This window comes from Odocoileus virginianus, chromosome 8, assembly GCF_023699985.2.
Source record: "Odocoileus virginianus isolate 20LAN1187 ecotype Illinois chromosome 8, Ovbor_1.2, whole genome shotgun sequence".
Taxonomy (NCBI): domain Eukaryota; kingdom Metazoa; phylum Chordata; class Mammalia; order Artiodactyla; family Cervidae; genus Odocoileus; species Odocoileus virginianus.
This window is the reverse complement of record NC_069681.1, coordinates 14,639,384-14,658,097: the sequence shown is the minus strand read 5'-3', so window position 1 is coordinate 14,658,097 and position 18,714 is coordinate 14,639,384. Positions and strand designations below refer to the sequence as shown.

General features: G+C 48.4%; 1 protein-coding gene across 1 annotated transcript in view; it reads left to right on the top strand.

The window, feature by feature from the left end:
* The window catches only part of ERICH6B (glutamate rich 6B), a 78,646-nt gene that overhangs the window by 44,084 nt on the left and 15,848 nt on the right, over window positions 1-18,714 (top strand). Inside the window, exons 6-10 of the mRNA XM_070471207.1 lie at window positions 1,014-1,088; window positions 1,741-1,779; window positions 5,221-5,312; window positions 12,231-12,370; window positions 14,698-14,759. Coding sequence (XP_070327308.1) covers window positions 1,014-1,088; window positions 1,741-1,779; window positions 5,221-5,312; window positions 12,231-12,370; window positions 14,698-14,759 — 408 coding nt within the window. The remainder of the gene's footprint in view (window positions 1-1,013; window positions 1,089-1,740; window positions 1,780-5,220; window positions 5,313-12,230; window positions 12,371-14,697; window positions 14,760-18,714) is intronic.

The window sequence follows — 18,714 nt, the reverse complement described above, 5'->3', positions numbered from 1 at the left end:
AGCTGATGGGCTGACAGCATGGATCCTGCCCTCGTCAGGGAGGCTTTGCATCCATAGACAAGATCCATGTCCACAGATGGCTCAAAGCCTAATGCTCCCGTGAGCAGGGAAGCAGAGGTGGGTGCAGCTTGCCTCTGCTTTCCTATCATGGGCCTGCTCCTCTCTGCTATTGGGAATGGAATGTAGTGTGTGTGTGTGTGTGTGTGCAGAGTAGGAAGAAGGGCAGGTAGGGTCAGGGGAGCAAAAAGGAGCAGGGATCACAAAATTCTAGAAAACATTGGCCCAGATGGTAATGAATCCACCTGCAATGCAGAAGACCTGGGTTCAGTCCCTAGGTCAGGTAGATCCCCTGGAGAAGGAAATGTCTACCCACTCCAGTATTCTTGCCTGGGAAATCCCATGGACAGAGGAGCCTAGCAGGCTACAGTTCATGGGGTTGCAGAGTCAGATATGACTGAGCAAGTAACACTTTCACTTTTCAACCAAGAACTTTAGGAAAGTTCTCAAAAACTACAATTGCCTCTTGTGGCGTACGTAACTCATCTGTACTAGCCAGGCCCCGGGGCCTCCCCACCGGCCCTCATTCTGCTCCTCTCTGGGAGCTCTTGACCACAGAACACCAGAGACACCCACTTCCTACAGCGAGAGGTGTACCCGGTTATAAGCCTACACGGCCTGGAAGCCACTTGGCTCTGTGGTTCCTATAGAAGGAGGACTCTCCCTCAGCTCTCCCCAGCCATCCTCTCTGTCCTGGGGACCAGACAAGAAGAGGGCCTGCATTTCCCAGCCACAGTTTACTGCAGCCCCATAGTAAGTCAGCAAAGCTAAGAGGAGGATATGGGCAGAGGAAGCATCCAGTATATACCAGCAATGGCCTCCAATCCAAGCTTTCTGCTCTGTGGATCAACTTTGGGTGCTAAGAAAGAACCTCAGACCCTAACTGTCCAATATGAACCCACTGAAAAGTATAAGGTTAAAACTGCCAATGGCCATCATCTTCTGTCTTTTAACAGTAGTTTCAATATCAAGATCTCCAGGAGAGGAAGAATCAACAACGACTCTAGCCACCTTCAAGTCTGAGTCACAAGGTATCATTTTAACTTTATAATTTTACGATGATTTTAAATGACTCGTGGAAGCTTCAGATCCATCCATGAGATGGTGAGAAGCACAGAATTAGCATTCCCCAGGCCAAAGAGAGTCCTCGAGTGATCATTTTAGACTAGGGCAGCCTTCATGAAGGTTAGTGGGCCAAAGCCTTATTTCTAGAACTTGATGTCAAGGCTCATAGAAGAAACTTGACCAAAGGGTAAAATGCTTTTAATTCTGAGTTAAAATTGAGTTTTGAAAGGGGAGGAAATACTATTTACCACCAGAGTTAGAAAGGAAGATAATGGATTACTCATACCCAATTTATTCCATGACATCTACTGTGTATCTACTGTGTATGAAATTATATTTATTGTATACCTACTGTGTACTTGGCAGTAGTATGTCCATCTTCATATGGACAAAGCTATCCTCCCCTCTCAGAACTTAAACTCTATTGGAAAAGATGAACCGTGAACCAAAGGAGGGGAATCAATGTGTGCTGAGCATAAGCTACCGCTCCAACTGCTGAAAACCACAGGAGCCTCTTATCCTGGAATATGCAGTCTCTGCCCTGGTTTCTCCAGACATTTAAGGGTGAAGAGTTCACCATTCCACCTCCTATTAATCATTTTTCCTATTTGTTTTTAGCCTTTGTTCCCACTGAAGAACCACAAATGGCAGGAAAGGGTGAGTCCCACATAACCTAACCAAAGATTCCTGCTCCCTGCAGAGGGTCTGGGAATGGTGCCCCCCCGGGGGGGCGGGTGCCTTGCCGGTCTGGCCAGTGCTGAATCCTAGAGAGAATCGAGGGACGTGCTGGGCATACAGTCCACGAACCCGGATATGCTTCCCTGTCCTTAACTGAAGAAGGGAGACAGAAACAGAAAGAGAGTCTTGGGAGTGAGAAAGAATGACCTGGGAACAGTCTAGAAGTCCATCTCTCCATTCAAGGTCTGTATCAGGACACCCACATTTCAAGAGCGGCCAGCCAGTCAGTTACTGGCTTCTCTGAAGTCTGGGCAGCAGGGCTTAGCTGGGATGCATGGGTCCCTCCAGACAGAATCATTCCATGGCACCTTGGCAGGGAATGAATCAGAGCCCCTCAAATGGTACCCTGAGAGCCTGAGTCAGTTTTTATTAAAGGAGGGGATAGCTGACTCCTCTGAGGGAGGAGGACAGAGGAAAAGGTTGGGTTTTGGTGGCAGAATCCCAACTTGTACACATTGCTCCACCAAAGTCCTATAATTAACCAGACCTATGCTATGGTTTGAAGGCAGGCGTGGCAACCCACTCCGGTATTCCGGCCTGGAGAATCCCATGGACAGAGGAGCCTGGCGGGCTACAGTCCATGCGATCACAAAGAGGGGGACACGACGGAAGTGACTTAGCACACACACAACCTTTTATTGAATAAACAACGGAGGGATGGTGAACTGCTGGGATGGGGGCTGGGAGGAGCAGGGTTACCTACACAGGTGGCTCATCAAACAAACTCTTTCTCACTCTGGAGTCTTCTTGATCTTATTCCATTTCCAGAGAGGAGAGAGCCAGGGTAGACTAGTGCTGCTCAGAGTTTCACGTGCAGCGCATTCACCCAGGCCTTGTGTTGAAACGCAGACTCAGTCCAGGGGCCTGAGGGTCCGCGTTTCTCAGGCGCCCCCGGCAGCAGCTCCCACCTGAAGGGTGGAGGAGTGGACCGGCCCGGGTTTCACCCCCGTGGCCACTTCTCTGAGCCGGCCGGGGGCAGTGGCCTACTGCTTCTCTCCTCCACGTCCCGGCTTCGAGTGCGGGGCTCTGCTCTGCTCGGCAAACACACAGGACTCCAACATCCACCCCAAAGTCAGGAGGCGTCCTTCTGTCAGCAAGAAAAAAGCTGTGGGAGGACAGCCACTGACTGGGTGGAGAGGAGTTAAGCCTTGTTGGTAATCAGTCCGGGAGAGACGTCCCCCTCCAGGGAGTGCTGAGTGCCAGGCTTCCATCGCGTTGGCGCTGGTCCCCTGAGCCGCCCTGAAGATGAGCTCCGTGGCCCCCGCTACACGGACGAGGGGCCCAGGGCGCGGAGGGCTGAGAGACCCGCTGGGAAGGCCCCGGATAACAGGGCCACCATGCAGGAACCTGGCCTGACACCTCCCCCGCCTCCCCAGTCCTCCTACAGGAGAGGCTTGGAGGGAAGATAATCCCACTAGAACAAAGGTAGAGGTTGACAGAAATCCCCAAAGGGAAAGTTAATTAGGACTAAAGCTCTTCCCACTCCTCCTGCCCCAGTTAAGGCAGGATTTACCGGGCTTGTCTTGACACGTAGCCAGGGCTGGTTGATGCTAATAAGGTTAATGATTTCGAGAAACAAATGCCTCTGAACATGGTTGCTCCCAATTCCGGCCTGCCAAGTCCCCTTCTTCCCTTGACAAACACCTACTTCTTTTTCTTCCCCCCTCAAATTAAGTGTCTCTTATTCAATAAAGCCTATTAAAAGATGGCACTGACAAATCACAGGGAGCTGCTGAGCGAGCAGGGTCAGAGGCAGGCTCCTCTCCCCCGCGTCCGGCAGGCACGTCCTCAGAGAGCCTTCCTCGGGGGCTCTGCACCCGGCCTCCCCAGACTCGCGTTCTACCAGCTCCTCCGCTACTTCTCCTGAGGGCTTGCCTGAATCCCTGTGGATTCTCGTCTGGTGTTCTCAACAAGAAGAAACTCCTCCAGGCCACACCCCGGGTGGACACTCTGGGGACACAGTGTCCTGGAATGGAGCCGGAATCACCCTGCCTTTGCCAGCTGTGAGCCCCTCAGTGGAGAGGGTGTGTGCTTGGAAGGAGGACCTGGCGGGAAAGAACTACCAGCGTGGGCGCGAGGGGGCACTCTGGCCGCACAGGGGCCCCTGCAATGAGGCAGGTTTCCACCAGGAACAAGCCGAGGCTGGGGTGGGAGGTCTGCAGGCAGAGAGGCCCCTGGCCTGGGGTCAGGACAGGCAGATCCAGCTGGGTGGAGCTCACCATCCCTGCAGGGGCCCAAAGGAGTCAGCGTTTCCATTACTGAACCAAAGTCCGGAGGCAGTGCAGAGATACCGTGTATGGAGATCACAAAGAACGCCCCTCTCCACCCCCAGAGACCCAGCAAGGACACACAGACAGACTCAGTCAGCCCAGCGCCACCGCTGGTAGATGGGCTTCCTGGATGGCTCAGCGAGGAGGGGCTGGTGTCATCCTGGAGCCAAGACAGAGGCCACCATAGTTTCCCCAGGGTTCCAGTCATCGTGTGCAAGCCCTGTCCCCCCAGCTCCGCTCAGGATCCACACCTTTCCCGGAGCAGGGAATCCAGGCCCAAGTTGTAATTATCTGCTCCTCCATTCAAGTCGCACCCCATCCACACTGGAGGTCTCCAGCCCCTCTCCTGGCCCAGAGTCACCAGGCTGTGGTTGACCGTGAGAACAAAGGCATCTGCTATCTCCCAGAGACTGGTCTTTTTGTTTTTTTTAAGCTCACTGGCTTGGGGATTCATCTCTTACGCTTTAATTAGCAATTACAAACCATCTGCAATTCTGGAGATGGGCAATTTTTGACAAAACTGACAGGAGATAGGAATATTTCTCAGGATTTCCAAGAGAAAATCACACTCAGAATAAATCTCTCTGGGAATAAAATCTAAATTCCTCCCCAGGGCCTACTAGGTCCTCCGGGAGCTGGCCTTGGCCCTTCCCAGCTCACCTCACTCTCACGCCTCTCCTGAGGTTTGTCAGATACCTCAACACGCTCCCACTCCCTCCCACCTCAGGGCCTTTCACCTCCTCTGCCCCCTGCCAGGGATGGTCTTCCCCAGCCAGCTGCCTGCTCACTCCCTTGCTTCGTGCAGGACTCACTCAAATGTCACTTTGTCAGATGCACCTTCCCTAACCACTAGAAACACACACCTTCCTAAATCTGCCACTGAGATACCGTTAATTTCCTGTTTTACGAATGTCTCTGAGTCAAATTTTAAGTGGTTTCATGAATTTAAAGTCTTATTGATGACCTCTGCATTTGTAGTTAAAAGGTCAAGTGTAAATGCCGTAAATCTGTTTCTCTTTTTGTTTTTGTTTGTCGTTTCGGCTCCTTTCCCAAATGCCTCTCCTTTGGCCATGCCTTCCACCATTGAAAGCCATGGAGTTTGATTACAAAGAGAGCTTTTGGGACCGTGTATTAAAAGACCCCATTGGCACGCTGGAAGATGATGAGGTCTCCGAAGACGAAGTAAGTTGGTTAAACACTGGGAACACTGGCTCTGCATGTTGGGAGGGTAGCCCAGGGGGGCCAGCTGGACACTGCGTCTTGAGCCCTGGGAGTCCCAGCGTTGCTCGCTGTTATCACAGCGCAAGAGAGCATCTCTTAAAACAGGCTGAAGAGTAAATGACACGCATTAATCCAAAGAGGGTCAGAAGAAAGCCAAGGATGACACCACAAGGCCCTGCATTCTGTAACATGAATAAAACCCCCGCGAGATTGCTTCTGAAGGCAGCAACGTTAAAAGCGAAACACACAAGCTACCCAGATACTTATTAATAGATCAGGGCAAATCGCTCTTTGTAGAAACCTTGTGTAAAAATGAAGTTAGATCCTGGAAATATGGACTAGATGTAATTTTCCCACTAAGCAATAGTGGCTCAGATGGTAAAGAATCTGCCCACAATGCGGGAGACCTGGGTTTGACCCCTGGGTCCGATCCCTGGGTCGGGAAGATCCCCTGGAGAAGAGAATGGCAACCTGCTCCAGTATTCTTGCCTGGAGAATTCCATGGACAGAGGAGCCTGGTGGGCTACAGTTTATGAGACTGCAAAGAGTCAGACATGACCGAGCGACATACACACCACTTAAAACTCTAGACATTATATATAAAACAAACACAAGGAGCTTTTAAAAGACAGAGGAAAGAAGGCAGACTGTCAGGGGACCATGAGATCCAAGGAACAACATGGCAGTGAGTTTGAGTTTTCTTTTTGCTTCAGAAACTCCTGAAAAGACCACAATCAGAAACCCCAACAAGCACAGACCAAAGCCCCTCAAAAAGCCTACCATCTCCAACTGAAGGACCAGGCATGGAACAGCCCAGAAGATGGAAACTTCAGACAACAGCGTCCTCAGTGCGACACCGCAACAAAGAGCATTGGAGCATACCCCACAGATCTGAGTCCTGCTCCCACACTTTTCAAAGCAGCACAGAACCAGCCCTGGGAGTTTAATGGCGATCCTTTCCCAGCTGTATCCAATAACTAAAGATACCGTGGGAAGTTCCAAAACCTTGAATAAGTCTTCCATCTACAGAAAGTTTTGTACTGTCTTTACTGCACAAATGTTTTGCCTGCCAATGCAGCTTGGTGGCTATAATTTCCTGTGTCAACTTACCTCCAAGGCTTCCAACACCTGTTTACTCAGGTTATATATCCTTTCCACTATACCTGAGAAATTGTCTCAGGATTGTAGGTACTAACTACAATCACAAAAGTGAGAGCTTGTGTCTCTGAAACTCAAAATAAAGCAGATACATTATCCTGAACTTAAAAAGGGGGTGGGAAATAACCGAGGCATTTAGGTTTTGCTCTTATTTTAATTGAAAAAAAATTCTCTTATTTCAGTTCTTATTTAGCCCTAAATTCCTTACTTTCCAGACATGCTCTTATACACTTATATTAATAAGAAGCAAAAGTATTTTTGCTCAGCCATGCCTGACTCTTTGCAACCCCATGGACTATAGCCCACCAGGCTCCTCTGTCCATGGGGATTCTCCAGGCAAGAATACTGGAGTGGGCTGCCATGCCCTCCTCCAGGGGATCTTCCCGACCCAGGGATTGAACCCAGGTGTCCTACATTGCAGCAGATTCTTTATCATCTGAGCCACCAGAGAAGCCCGTATTAATAAGAAAAAAACCTACTGCTTTTTCAAATACTGAACTACCGTGTCAAATGGTGAAGGGATTACTTGAACTTAGATTCACAGCACTGAATATACTAAGATAGGAAAGTAAACTCAGGCATTTTAGAGAGATTTTTTTAGCAAGAATTGAAATCGAAAGGAATTGTTTTAATTAGAAACTAATTTTTCAAAAACCTTCAGCGCACCTGTCAACTGAGGTTCTGTGTGTCTGGTGGGGCTGCAGCCGTAAGCCAAGGGGACACCTCCCATGGAGCCGCGTGAGGTTCTGGATGAGACAGGATGCTGGGAGGCTTCTGGGTGACACGCAGCCTGTGCACATGAGCCCGTCACAAACACCTTGCCTTGCCATCTCAGGGGCTTGGCTCAGGTGACAAAGTATGGCACAGAGACAGGGGACATGACCCCCTGCTGATACCACCTGGCTCCAAAGATCAGACACTTAGTGAGTGACAGCACCTGTGGCCCAGCCACAGTATCACCTGAAAAGCACCGTTCCTCCAAGAAATCCCATGCGCAGCAGATGTGCCCAAGTAGGGCCGGAGCAGGACAGAAGGAGTGGAGTCAGTGCCACATGATACCTGCAGCTGAGAGACTTGTCTGTGTGGACTTCTGAGGCCTTTGGGAGGGGGAGCACCAGAAACCACTGAGGTACCCAGGGGAGAGACGTAGCTGAGGTCCTTTGACTTGGAGGCAGCCATCAACCTGGACCGTGGTTATTCTGACAGTGGGATCTGACAGACCTCACATGCCTCGGGGCAACTCAGCCCAAGCGCCACAGCTACCAAGCTGCAATGACTGAGCCCACGTGCCTAGAGCCCACGCTCTACAAGAAAAGCCACCACGCTGACAAGCCTGCACACAGCAACCAGGGAGTAGCCCCTGCTCGCCGAAACTACAGAAAGCCCTCAGGCAGCAACAGAGACCCAGCACCGCCAAAAATAAAATAAAAACTAAAATTAAAAAAAAACAACAAAAGGACTCATGAAAGACCAGCCTGGGCAATTGGGCCATCGCTCCAACTCAAGGAGGAATGGTCAATAATAAAGAATTTAGAGGCAGCAATATTGGGACGACAAGCCTTCACCTCAGTCTGCCCCGAAGCACTGATACATTCCAGTGTGAAAAGATGAACTGAGGCCTACTAAGAATCTGAAGAGTTTGAGCCCGTATGATTACAATCAGGCAGTACCAGACCGGAAGTGGCTAAGAGCCCTCAGCCAACAGGAGCTGAGGAGAGACAGAAAAGGCAGAAGCAGAGCAAGGAAATTATTGGCTGACTGGCTTAAAGCCAAGCCGGCTGCTTGTGAGTGGTTGTCCTTGGATTTTGATGTCTTAGGCTTGAGGCATTTACAGGCTGAGGTTTTTGTTTGCTTACTCGGGGCACCATGGCCTCAGAGCCTCCTCAGTCTGATGGCCTCTGTGTTTAATTAACTGAACACCAGCAATGAGGAGAGGCTGGGAATCAAGCAAGTCGGTCCCGAGACACCCCAGGTTTTCCCCAACCTGGAAAAACCAGCAACGGCAAGCTCCATCCTTGTATCTGCCCCAGGTCACATGCGACTTTGGGTATGTGGGTCGCCCGCTTCCTTTTTGTTGTCGTTGTTTAGTTGCTAAGACATGTGTGCCTCTTTTGCAACCCCATGAACTGCAGACCGCCACGGTCCTCTGTCCATGGAATTTTCCAGGCAAGAACGCTGGAGTGTGTTGCCACTTCCTTCTCCAGGGGAACTTCCCAACCCAAGGGTTGAACCCGTGTCTCCTGCATTGGCAGGTGGATTCTTTACCACTGAGCCACCAGGGAAGCCGCCCCTCCGCCCCCACTGCTTACTTTAGGAGGCTTGTAAGTGAATGGTAGACTGTACACTAACAGATGTGGAACAACCTCCCTAACAATCTCAACCTGTAGTGAGCAGGGCGATGTGACGACCTGCAGTTCTTCTGGACAGCAAGTCACAATTCACCTTCTACCAAAAGGGAGTCAAAAAAAGAAACTCTTGTGAAGACCAACCTATGGGTCAGTCCTGGTTAACCTCACAGACTTGAGATAGAATGAACAAATCTACAAAATTAAAAGGTAGCTTGCAGTGTTATTACTTTGGAAGAATCCTTAAAGACAGAATTATCCACTACAAGAACATGCTAGGTACTACCCTGGTTTCCTGAAGACTCTTATCCTTCACAGTTATTTATGATATGATAAATAACCAACCACTGACAGCTTGGTCATTCCAGGAACTAAAAAAGCTTTATGCTCTCAAGCCATGAATGCAATATTATGTTCTAGAGCCTTCTCTACATTTGGAAGAAGGAGGTAATTTTATGCTCTCAAAAGACTTCTTGGTATGCTACTATTAAAAAATATATATTCTTAAGGGAACTGGGGAATGAGAAGAGGGTGTGACCGTTAGGGAGACAATCTTCAGAACAAATCTTGCTAGTCATCCTACTGTTCCCACTGTCTTTTTCCAATTACATGTTGAAATCTCATCTGGCACATCAGGGAATCAGATTTCAGGCTATTTCATTTTGCAGTCCCTTTGCAGGTTTCCTCTTGGATTGATCTCTTGATCATTATGTAGTGTCCTTCCTTATCTCTTGTAATCTTCTTTAAGGTCTATTTTGTCTGATATGAGGATTGCTACTCCATCTTTCTTTTGTTTCCCATTTGCATGGAATATATTTTTCCATCCTCTCACTTTCAGTCTATGTGTGTCTTTAGGTCTGAAGTGGGTTTCTTGTAGACAGCATATATATCGGTCTTTGTTTTTGTATCCATTCAACCAGTCTGTGTCTTTTGGTTGGAGCATTTAATTCATTTACATTTAAAGTAATTATTGATATATATGTTCCTATTGCCATTTTCTTAATTGTTTGGGGTTGATTTTTGAGGGCTCCAAAATCACTGTAGATGGTGACTGCAGCCATGAAATTAAAAGACGCTTATTCCTTGGAAGGAAAGTTATGACCAACCTAGACAGCATATTAAAAAGCAGAGATATTACTTTGTCAACAAAGGTCCGTCTAGTCAAGGCTATGGTTTTTCCAGTGGTCATGTATGGATGTGAGAGTTGGACTATAGAGAAAGCTGAGCATGAAGAATTGATGCTTTTGAACTGTGGTGTTGGAGAAGACTCTTGAGAGTCCCTTGGACTGCAAGGAGATCCAACCAGTCCATCCTAAATGAGATCAGTCCTGGGTGTTCACTGGAAGGACTGATGCAGAAGCTGAAACTCCAATACTTTGGCCACCTGATGCAAAGAGCTGACTCATTTGAAAAGACCCTGATGCTGGGAAAGATTGAGGGCAGGAGGAGAAGGGGATGACAGAGGATGAGATGGTTGGATGGCATCACCAACTCAATGGACATGGGTTTGGGCAAACTCCAGGAGTTGGTGATGGACAGGGAGGCCTGGCATGCTGCAGTTCATGGGGTCATAAAGAGTTGGACATGACTGAGCGACTGAACTGAACTGATGTAGATCTTTTTCCTTCTCTTGTATGTCTTGACTATATAAGTCCCTTTAACAGTTGTTGTAAAGCTGGTTTAGTGATACTGAATTCTATTAACATTTGCTTGTCTGAAATGCTTTTTATTTCTCCATCAATTCTGAATGAGATCCTTGCTGGGTACAATAATCTTGGTTGTAGATGTTTCCCTTTCCCTATCAGTACTTTAAATATATCCTGCCATTCCCTTCTGGCCTGCAGTTTCTGCTGAAAGATAACATATGAGGTTTCCCTTGTACATTACTTGCTGCTTCTCCCTTGCTGCTTTTAATATTCTTTCTTTGTGTTTAGCCTTTGTTAGTTCACTTAGTATGTGTCTTGGCGTGTTTCTCCTTGGGTTTATCCTGTGTGGGACCTCTTTGTGCCTCTTGGACTTGTTTGACTATTTCCTTTTCCATGTCAGGGAAATTTTCAACTATAATCTCTTCAAAAATTTTCTCATACCCTTTCTTTTTGTCTTTTTCTTCTGGGACCCCTATAATTCGAATGTTGGTGCATTTGATAATGTCCCCAAGGGCTCTGAGACTATCCTCAGTTCTTTTCATTCTTTTTATTTTGCTCTTCAGAAGTCATTTCCAGCATTTTATCTTCCAGCTCACTGATTCGTTCTTCTGCTTCAGATATTCTGCTATTGATTCCTTCCAAAGTATTTTTAATTTCAGTAACTGTGTTGCTTGTCTCTGTATGTTTATTCTTTAATTCTTCTAGGTCTATGTTAATTGATTTTTGCATTTTCTCCATTTTGTTTTCAAGGTTTTAGATCATCTTTACTATCAATATTCTGAATTCTTTTTCAGGTAGTTTGCCTATTTTCTCTTCATTTATTTGGATCTCTGTGTTTCTAATTTGTTCCTTCATTTGTGTAGTATTTCTCTGCCTTTTCATTATTTTTTTTTTAACTTATTGTGTTTGAGGTCTCCTTTTCCCAGACTTCAAGGTTGAATTCTTTCCTTCTTTTGGTTTCTGCCCTTATAAGGTTGGTCCAGTGGTTTCTGTAAGCTTCGTATAGGGTGAGATTTGTGCTGGGTTTTTTGTTTGTTTGTTTTTCCTCTGATGGACAAGGCTGAATGAGGTAGTAATCCTGCCCGCTAATGATTTGGTTTGTATTTTTGTTTTGTTTGTTGTTTAGATGAGGGTGCACAGGGTGCTACTGGTGGCTGGGTGATGCAGGGTCTTGTATTCAGGTGGTTTCCTTTGTGTGAGTTCTCACTATTTGATGCTCCCGAGGGTTAGTTCTCTGATAGTCTAGGGTCTTGGAATCCGTGCTCCCACTCCAAAGGCTCAGGGCTTGATCTCTGGTCAGGAACGAAGATTTCACAAGTGGTTTGTTATGGCATTAAGTGAGATTAAAACAAGTACGCAAAACCAAGAAACCAAAGATGAACCCCAGACAAATGGCAGTCACAAAATCAGGCAAATAATAATTAAAATAATGGAATATACACATATACATATATGCCTATAAGCAAAGTCAAAACGGTCCAACAAAAATAAAATACAGTAGATTGACCCAGCTAACAAAGGAAATCAAAAATTATATTTACCAGTTAAGAACAAAACTAACTAAAGCACAAACTGGAAAACAAAATGAAAGCAAGGTGCCAAGTGGGGAATAAAGCAATGAAAACAAAACTAACAAATATTTTGAGAGGAAAAGAAAGCAAGAATAGATATGCAAAGTTAAATAGAGGTAGATGAAGAAGATTTATATACAGTAAATATTAACTCTTTAGCAGGTTTCGACCACCTCCTATCAGTCGGTGTTCAGGACTGTGCTCAAAGAAATGGCTGTTCGCAACGAACTGGAGGAGGATATTACCATTCCCCTGACTGGTCATCTGGAGGGTGAAACCAGAAGGAAGCTGGGAATTCTGTAAGTGACAAGAGGGATGGAACTGTTGGTCACTGGGAAGGTACTGGTCGCTGGGTGCAGGTAGACCAAAGCTAGCTGCCGAGAAGAGCATTAACTGGGCCATGAGAGCACAGAGGAAGGCCAGGGTCCAGAAGCTTCCTTGAGTCAAAGAGCTGGCACAAGCCAGACACAGGACAAGGGTAAGATTAGGGGTCAGGGGACAGGATGATCCGGCTGCCAAAACTCAAAGGCAAAGAAATCTATGAACACAGGATGTGCAAGATAGCATCAAAGGTGAGCAGGGACACAGGCTGGAAATCCCAGGCAAGAAAAAGTCTTGAAGGGACCGTGAACTTGTACGAAAGTCCGGGAGGCAAGGCTCAGACCCCTGAGCCTTTGAAGAAAAGGGACAGTGGGGGGATCAAGCTCATGGGCATCTTCCCAAGAAATTCCTTAGCTTCATCCTAGGCTAGCCATTTCTTCTCCATGCTCCTTGAGGGGGAAAAGCCCCAAGCGTCACTGACCTGGGACATGGCAGGGGCTTGGGGAGCAATAAAGTTATTGCAGATGGCTGCTGGCACCAAATCTTTCTAGTTGGCATGACCCCAGTCACAAAATATTCCAGAACCCTATCTGTACATCCAGTCTGTGGTACAAGGAAGCCTGGATTTTCACTTATCCAGCTGTCAGAAGCCTTGGTGAACAAGGGACATGGTCAGGCATTGCATCTGACCATCATCATGACCATGACTCTCTGGGAAGGGCTCCGAGGAACAGGCTGTGGGGGATGGGGTACCATGCATAGCCTCCTTGGTGAATGAAGACTCCCCAAAATCAGGGAGAGACTGACTGCCAGCAACTTCTGCTTTGGGCTCAATACAGTCCTGGGGCCAGAGACCCCTAAGGCTTCTCTAGGAAAAGGGAAGGCTAAATACACAAAATACAAAGAACACCCAAGTTTTCAGATCCTCATAAAACAAGAAAAATAAAAATCCCAAATAATACCATTGTAGGTTATCCTACATTCTAGGTTACATTTTCTCCCCCTTCTTTCTCGTTTAAGCCCATAACCAAGGCTCATTCTAACCTAACTGCACCCAATGAATGCACCTACTGTATGTTGGTCTATACGGTAGTGTGTACACTTACTAGCAAAGCTAGTAGGGATTCCATTAGCTTGCAAAGCTGAGCAAAGAACCAAGGAAAGAACCTTCCCCAAAGGGCACTGGGTGCCTCTGGAGGGATCCCCTCACTGGAATTTAACTCCTGCATGCACCTGGCATCCTGCTGTCAGCCTGGACAGGCTTCACCCCACCCTCTTCCTCCTTGTTCTTTCACAGGTGATGGTAGGTGAGGTAACTGCTTCAATTCCATTCACAGTGCTTGCAAATAAAACAAAGAACCCTTGGCACAAATGGGCCATGAAGAGCTCATTCTCAACTTGCAAACAGCATCTAAAGTACAGACACTAAACCTCCTTTCCACCAGGCAAAACAGCCCAGCCCTTTCCAGCAGATGGTATTTGCTTCCTGAGGTTGCTTGGGGTTAAATTATTATGCTCTCTTCGAGGATTCTGAAGCGGGAAGTTAAAATCTGCCGTGTCAAAGGCCCTCTGCTCAGATCCAATTAAGCCTTGGAAGCTCCCTCCTTCCGGCAGATTCCCTTTCAAAAGGTCTCTGATCTGAGAACCAGGAAAGGCTGCTGTCTCTGGAGACCACCCTTATTTGGCAGGAAAACAGTCCCAGCCATTGAAATGCCAGGATGACTCACTTTGTATATCGACATGAGAGGAGGTGTAGAAGGCTTGATCATTTTGAAGAGCTGTGCCTTAATGTGGCTTTCCTGGTGAGTCATTTTTGAGTGAGTTTATTTGAAATTTTCCTACTCAGTGCAAAGGAGTTTCAGGTGGCTGTGTCCAGCTCACAAATGATACCGTTTCTCTGAGCTCTTTCTGAACAGGCTTTACTGAATGTGCACAAGAGCACAAACCACAGAAAAAATAACCTGCACGAGTTGAACTCATAGCGTCAGCTTTGGCTGGCTTTGAATCTCCCGACCCTGGCTTCATTCCCAAGAGGAACCCCACTGAATTCATTTTGAAAGATCTGGGGTCAGCCCAGGTGCCCAGGTTGAAGGCCAATTAAAGGCCAGGAGGGATACACAACACCAGGTGCTGGCCCTTTATTCCTGAGTACAGACTGGAAGAAAGCTTGTTGCAGAGGCAGAGCCATCCAGCCAAGTCTCCGCCTATGAAACGATGGAGCCGGCCCCAGCTCTATCTGCCGCTTAGCATGACATGTAAACACGATTCAGTCTCAGCTTTTAAAGCCAATTCACCTTCCTTTCAGGTTGAAGAAAAATTTTGAAAACTACAAGAAGACGATCCTCTGGATTATGAGGAAACGGGAAAGTAAGAACTCCTCTCCCCATTTTCCATCCCATTACCTGGTTCTCCTGGGTGCATCTCACTGTCTCCCACCTTCCCCTGTGTCCCTCAAGGAGGCAGAAATGCTTGTTCCCTCACTTGAGCATGTATTGGGCCAGTAAAGTCTCACATGCCAGGGATTAAAATACTGAGCAAGCGAGAAACACAAACATGGTCTGGGACTTCAAGGGGCTTATCCTTTGATTGTGATGAGGGTGGGAGGGAGAGCAGGAGGCGAAGATAAACAGGAAAGCAGGGAATCTGCATATAAAATAGTTAATGCTTTGGTGGGAAGGGGATACTATGGGACCACACAAGAAGGCATCTACCCTGTATTGGGGGAGGGTCTAAGAAGTCTTTAACACAAAGTTTAAGAAAGAAATAGCCCCTTTACCAGATACTAAAGGCATCCTAAAGGAAATCAGTCCTGAACATTCACTGGAAGGACTGACGCTGAAGCTGAAACTCCAATACTTTGGCCACCTGATGAGAAGAACTGACTCATTTGAAAACACCCTGATGCTGGGAAAGATTGAAGGCGGGAGGAGAAGGGGATGACAGAGGATGAGATGGTTGGATGGCATCACTGACTCAACGGACATGAGTTTGAGTAAACTCCAGGAGTTGGTGATGGACAGGGAGGCCTGGCGTGCTGTGGTCCATGGGGTCACAAAGAGAAGGACACGACTGAGCCACTGAACTGAACTGAAAGGCATTGGAGGTCCAGCTGCTAAGACTTGCCAATCATGGACTTTGCCAGCTTTGGGGGGGGTCTCATCAAAAAGTCTGAGCCAAGAGCCTAAGCTACCCGGCTACTTAATTCAGAACTCCAAACCGCCAGCTGGAACATCTTCCAGATGACCAGATCCCACTGACCTAGAATTGGCAACGACAGCCTCAGCTGACACACCTCATCCATCACATGCTTTTTCTTGCTGAGCCAGGACAAAGCCCCGGATTCCCTCTCAGGAAGTGTTCCCATCCCCATGCCAGTAAGTATATGCCCCTGACCTAACTCCTATAGAATGACTGCTGCAGGCAGCCCCTTGTCTCTGAACCCTCCGATTTCCAAGCCAAGGATGGCTTCGCAGGCATGTGAGCTGTGCAGGGACGCAAGCCCCCCACACTCAGGGCCCTGTGCTTGCTTTTAATGCTCGGCTGCCACTGTCTTGAAATCCTTCATTAATTTATTTTGGTTGCCTAACATGTGGGGTTCTAGCTCCCCGACCAGGGATCAAACCCATGCACCCTGCAACTGGGAGTGCAGCGTCTTAACCACTGGACCACCGGGGAAGTCCCTGAAATCTTGAGTAATTTTAAAACAAGGATACCTGCATTTTGAAATTAGATAGCCTCTCCTGTGGGTGAAAAGAAGTGGGAGCTACTACACAGCTCATGTCATGAGCCATCAGACCCCAAAGCTCCCCGTGTGAAGGACACAGGCCTGTGGCCCGTCTCCGGACAGCGGCCTCCAAGCAGCATCGTTTCAGAGGAACCTGACGGGTCTCTGCAGCCAGCCCGACCCCACTTTAAGGAAACTGAGGCTCAGACAGGCAGCCTGACACCTCCCCCTATTAAAGACAGAGCTGGTTATACAGCACAAACCAGGAAATCCGCGATTCTCGCCTTCTGACAGGGGAAAAGAATGAGCATATCCGTGTCCCTTGTTACCGTGACCACTTCAGGAAGGCTCTCTGTTCCTCTCTGACTGACTCTCAGGAAGAGCAGCTGGGCTCACATCCGCCTCCCCCCTGGACAAATCGCCTCCACTCTGGACAGAAGCACTGGAGGAGGGCTCCTCTGAGAGAGACTGAGGCCTGCGTCCAAACCACTCACAAAGCACTTTCATCGACTCTGCCCCCGCCCACCTCTCTCTCCTCACCTCCCTGAGGACAAGCTCCTCTGTGAGGTCTAAGGAGCGGCCCCCTTCCATTCCTCAGGGGCACACGGCTGTGTTCTCCTCTCCCCAGGTCCCCCCCCCCCCCCACCTCTCCGACATCACCGACACCACCTCAGACACCTTCATTGCCCCAGAGTCCCTGACCCATCCTGTCCTTTCTCAGTCCTTTCTTCACATTCTTTCCAGCAAAACCTTTTTAAAACACTTCCCTGGCCCTCCACTACCTCCAGGAAAATTCCACATTTTCCCCACATGGCTTCAAAGGCCCTCACTCTTGTCCATGCCAGGCACACTGGCCTTTCTGTTATTCACCACGTGAGCAGGCCTCCCTGCCACAGGGCCTTTGGACGTGCAGTCCTCTGGCTAGAGTACTCTGCACGCCAATATCCTTGTGACTTGCTCCCTCACTTTATTCAGGTCTCTGCTTAAAAGTCACCTTCTCAGAAACTGTTGCTTTGGCTACCCTTTACAAAGCAGTGTGCACACACACGCACGATCATTCTTCAGGGCACTCCTAGCCACCAGCAGGTGAAGTTTTCACCTGTTCACTTGTGTAGCGTCCATCTCCCCTACTAGAACGAGCAGCAGGCATGGTGCCAGCCCTGGTACCTAGGACAGCTTGTGGCATATGTGAACTCAATGGATATTTCCTGAGTGAGTGGATAAAGGAGTGACCTAGCCCTGCCTATCTCTCCAGAGTCACCCGTTAATACTAAGCTGGTCTCATGCTAGCCTTCAACCACACAGCCCTTATGCTAGGAACTCCACCTGGCAAACTAGAGACAATTTCCACTCTGTGCACAACCTCCAGGCCTGGATAGGGTCCCTGTGAGCTCCGATGGCACCTTGCCCTCTGTGTTGGCAACCTCAGAGTTCCTGGGGTGAAATTCTAAATCAGCCCCTATAAGATAGCACCACCAACTCCATGGACACGAGTCTGAGTAAACTCCAGGAGACAGTGAAGGTCAGTTCCGCAGCCAATGGGGTCACAAAGAGTTGGACACAACTGAGTGACTTAGCAGCAGCAGAGGGCAAGAGAAGGCCTGAGAGGCAGTCCACCCCACGCTGTAGGCGGCGGGTTTAAAAAGCAAGAGAACTTAAACCCGACGTACGCATGTCTCCGGCGGCACAAGACTTATCGATTTCCACCTCCACCGGCCAGAATCTTAACGTTTAAATGGAGGACTTACCTGGCTTCAGACATGTATCCGTCCAGGTGGGCTCAACAGCATAGTGCCCGAGAGGCTGCATCCTTGCAAAGGGTTCCCAGTGTGGGGACCGTGGGCAGAACGTACATGCCAAGGACCAGGAAGGGGGCGGGGAGACTTCCATGCCCCGCCCAGCTCCCGGGTCAACAAGCTGTCACGTCTTCCAACGCTGTGCTGGCCCCAGAGGTGGGACAACCAAGCTCTCTTAACTGACCTCCCCCAAATCTAGTTGCGGAGGGAGTGGCCCCCTTGCGGGGAAGAGCATCCTGGCTGATACCAACGGCGCGCCTCCCCCGGGGAAGAGTCCTTGCTAGCTTACTCCAAAATTCAATAGTTAACAAAAATGGGCCCAAATGAAGATTAAAAAGAAACTTGCTGCTGCTGTGAAAACTAAGTGGAATGCTTTTGAGAAGACTCAATAAGAACGTTGGAGAAGGCAATGGCAACCCACTCCAGTACCCTTGCCTGGAAAATCCCATGGACAGAGGAGCCTGGTAGGCTGCAGTCCCTGGGATCGCTGCAAGTCGGACACTACTGAGTGGCTTCGCTTTCACTTTTCCCTTTCATGCATTGGAGAAGGAAATGGCAACCCACTCCAGAATCCCAGGGACGGGGGAGCCTGGTGGGCTGCCATCTATGGGGCTGCACAGAGTCGGACACGACTGAAGCGACTTAGCAGCAGCAGCAATAAGAAAGTAGTTTTACAAATACTGCTTAGAACTAGGTGTGCACCAAACATACCCAAAAGGCTGGGGGATATACAGAAGTTTTTTTTTTTCCCCCAAGTCTACAATCCTGCACTCAGACTATGTAGAAATTGCCAAAATTGAAA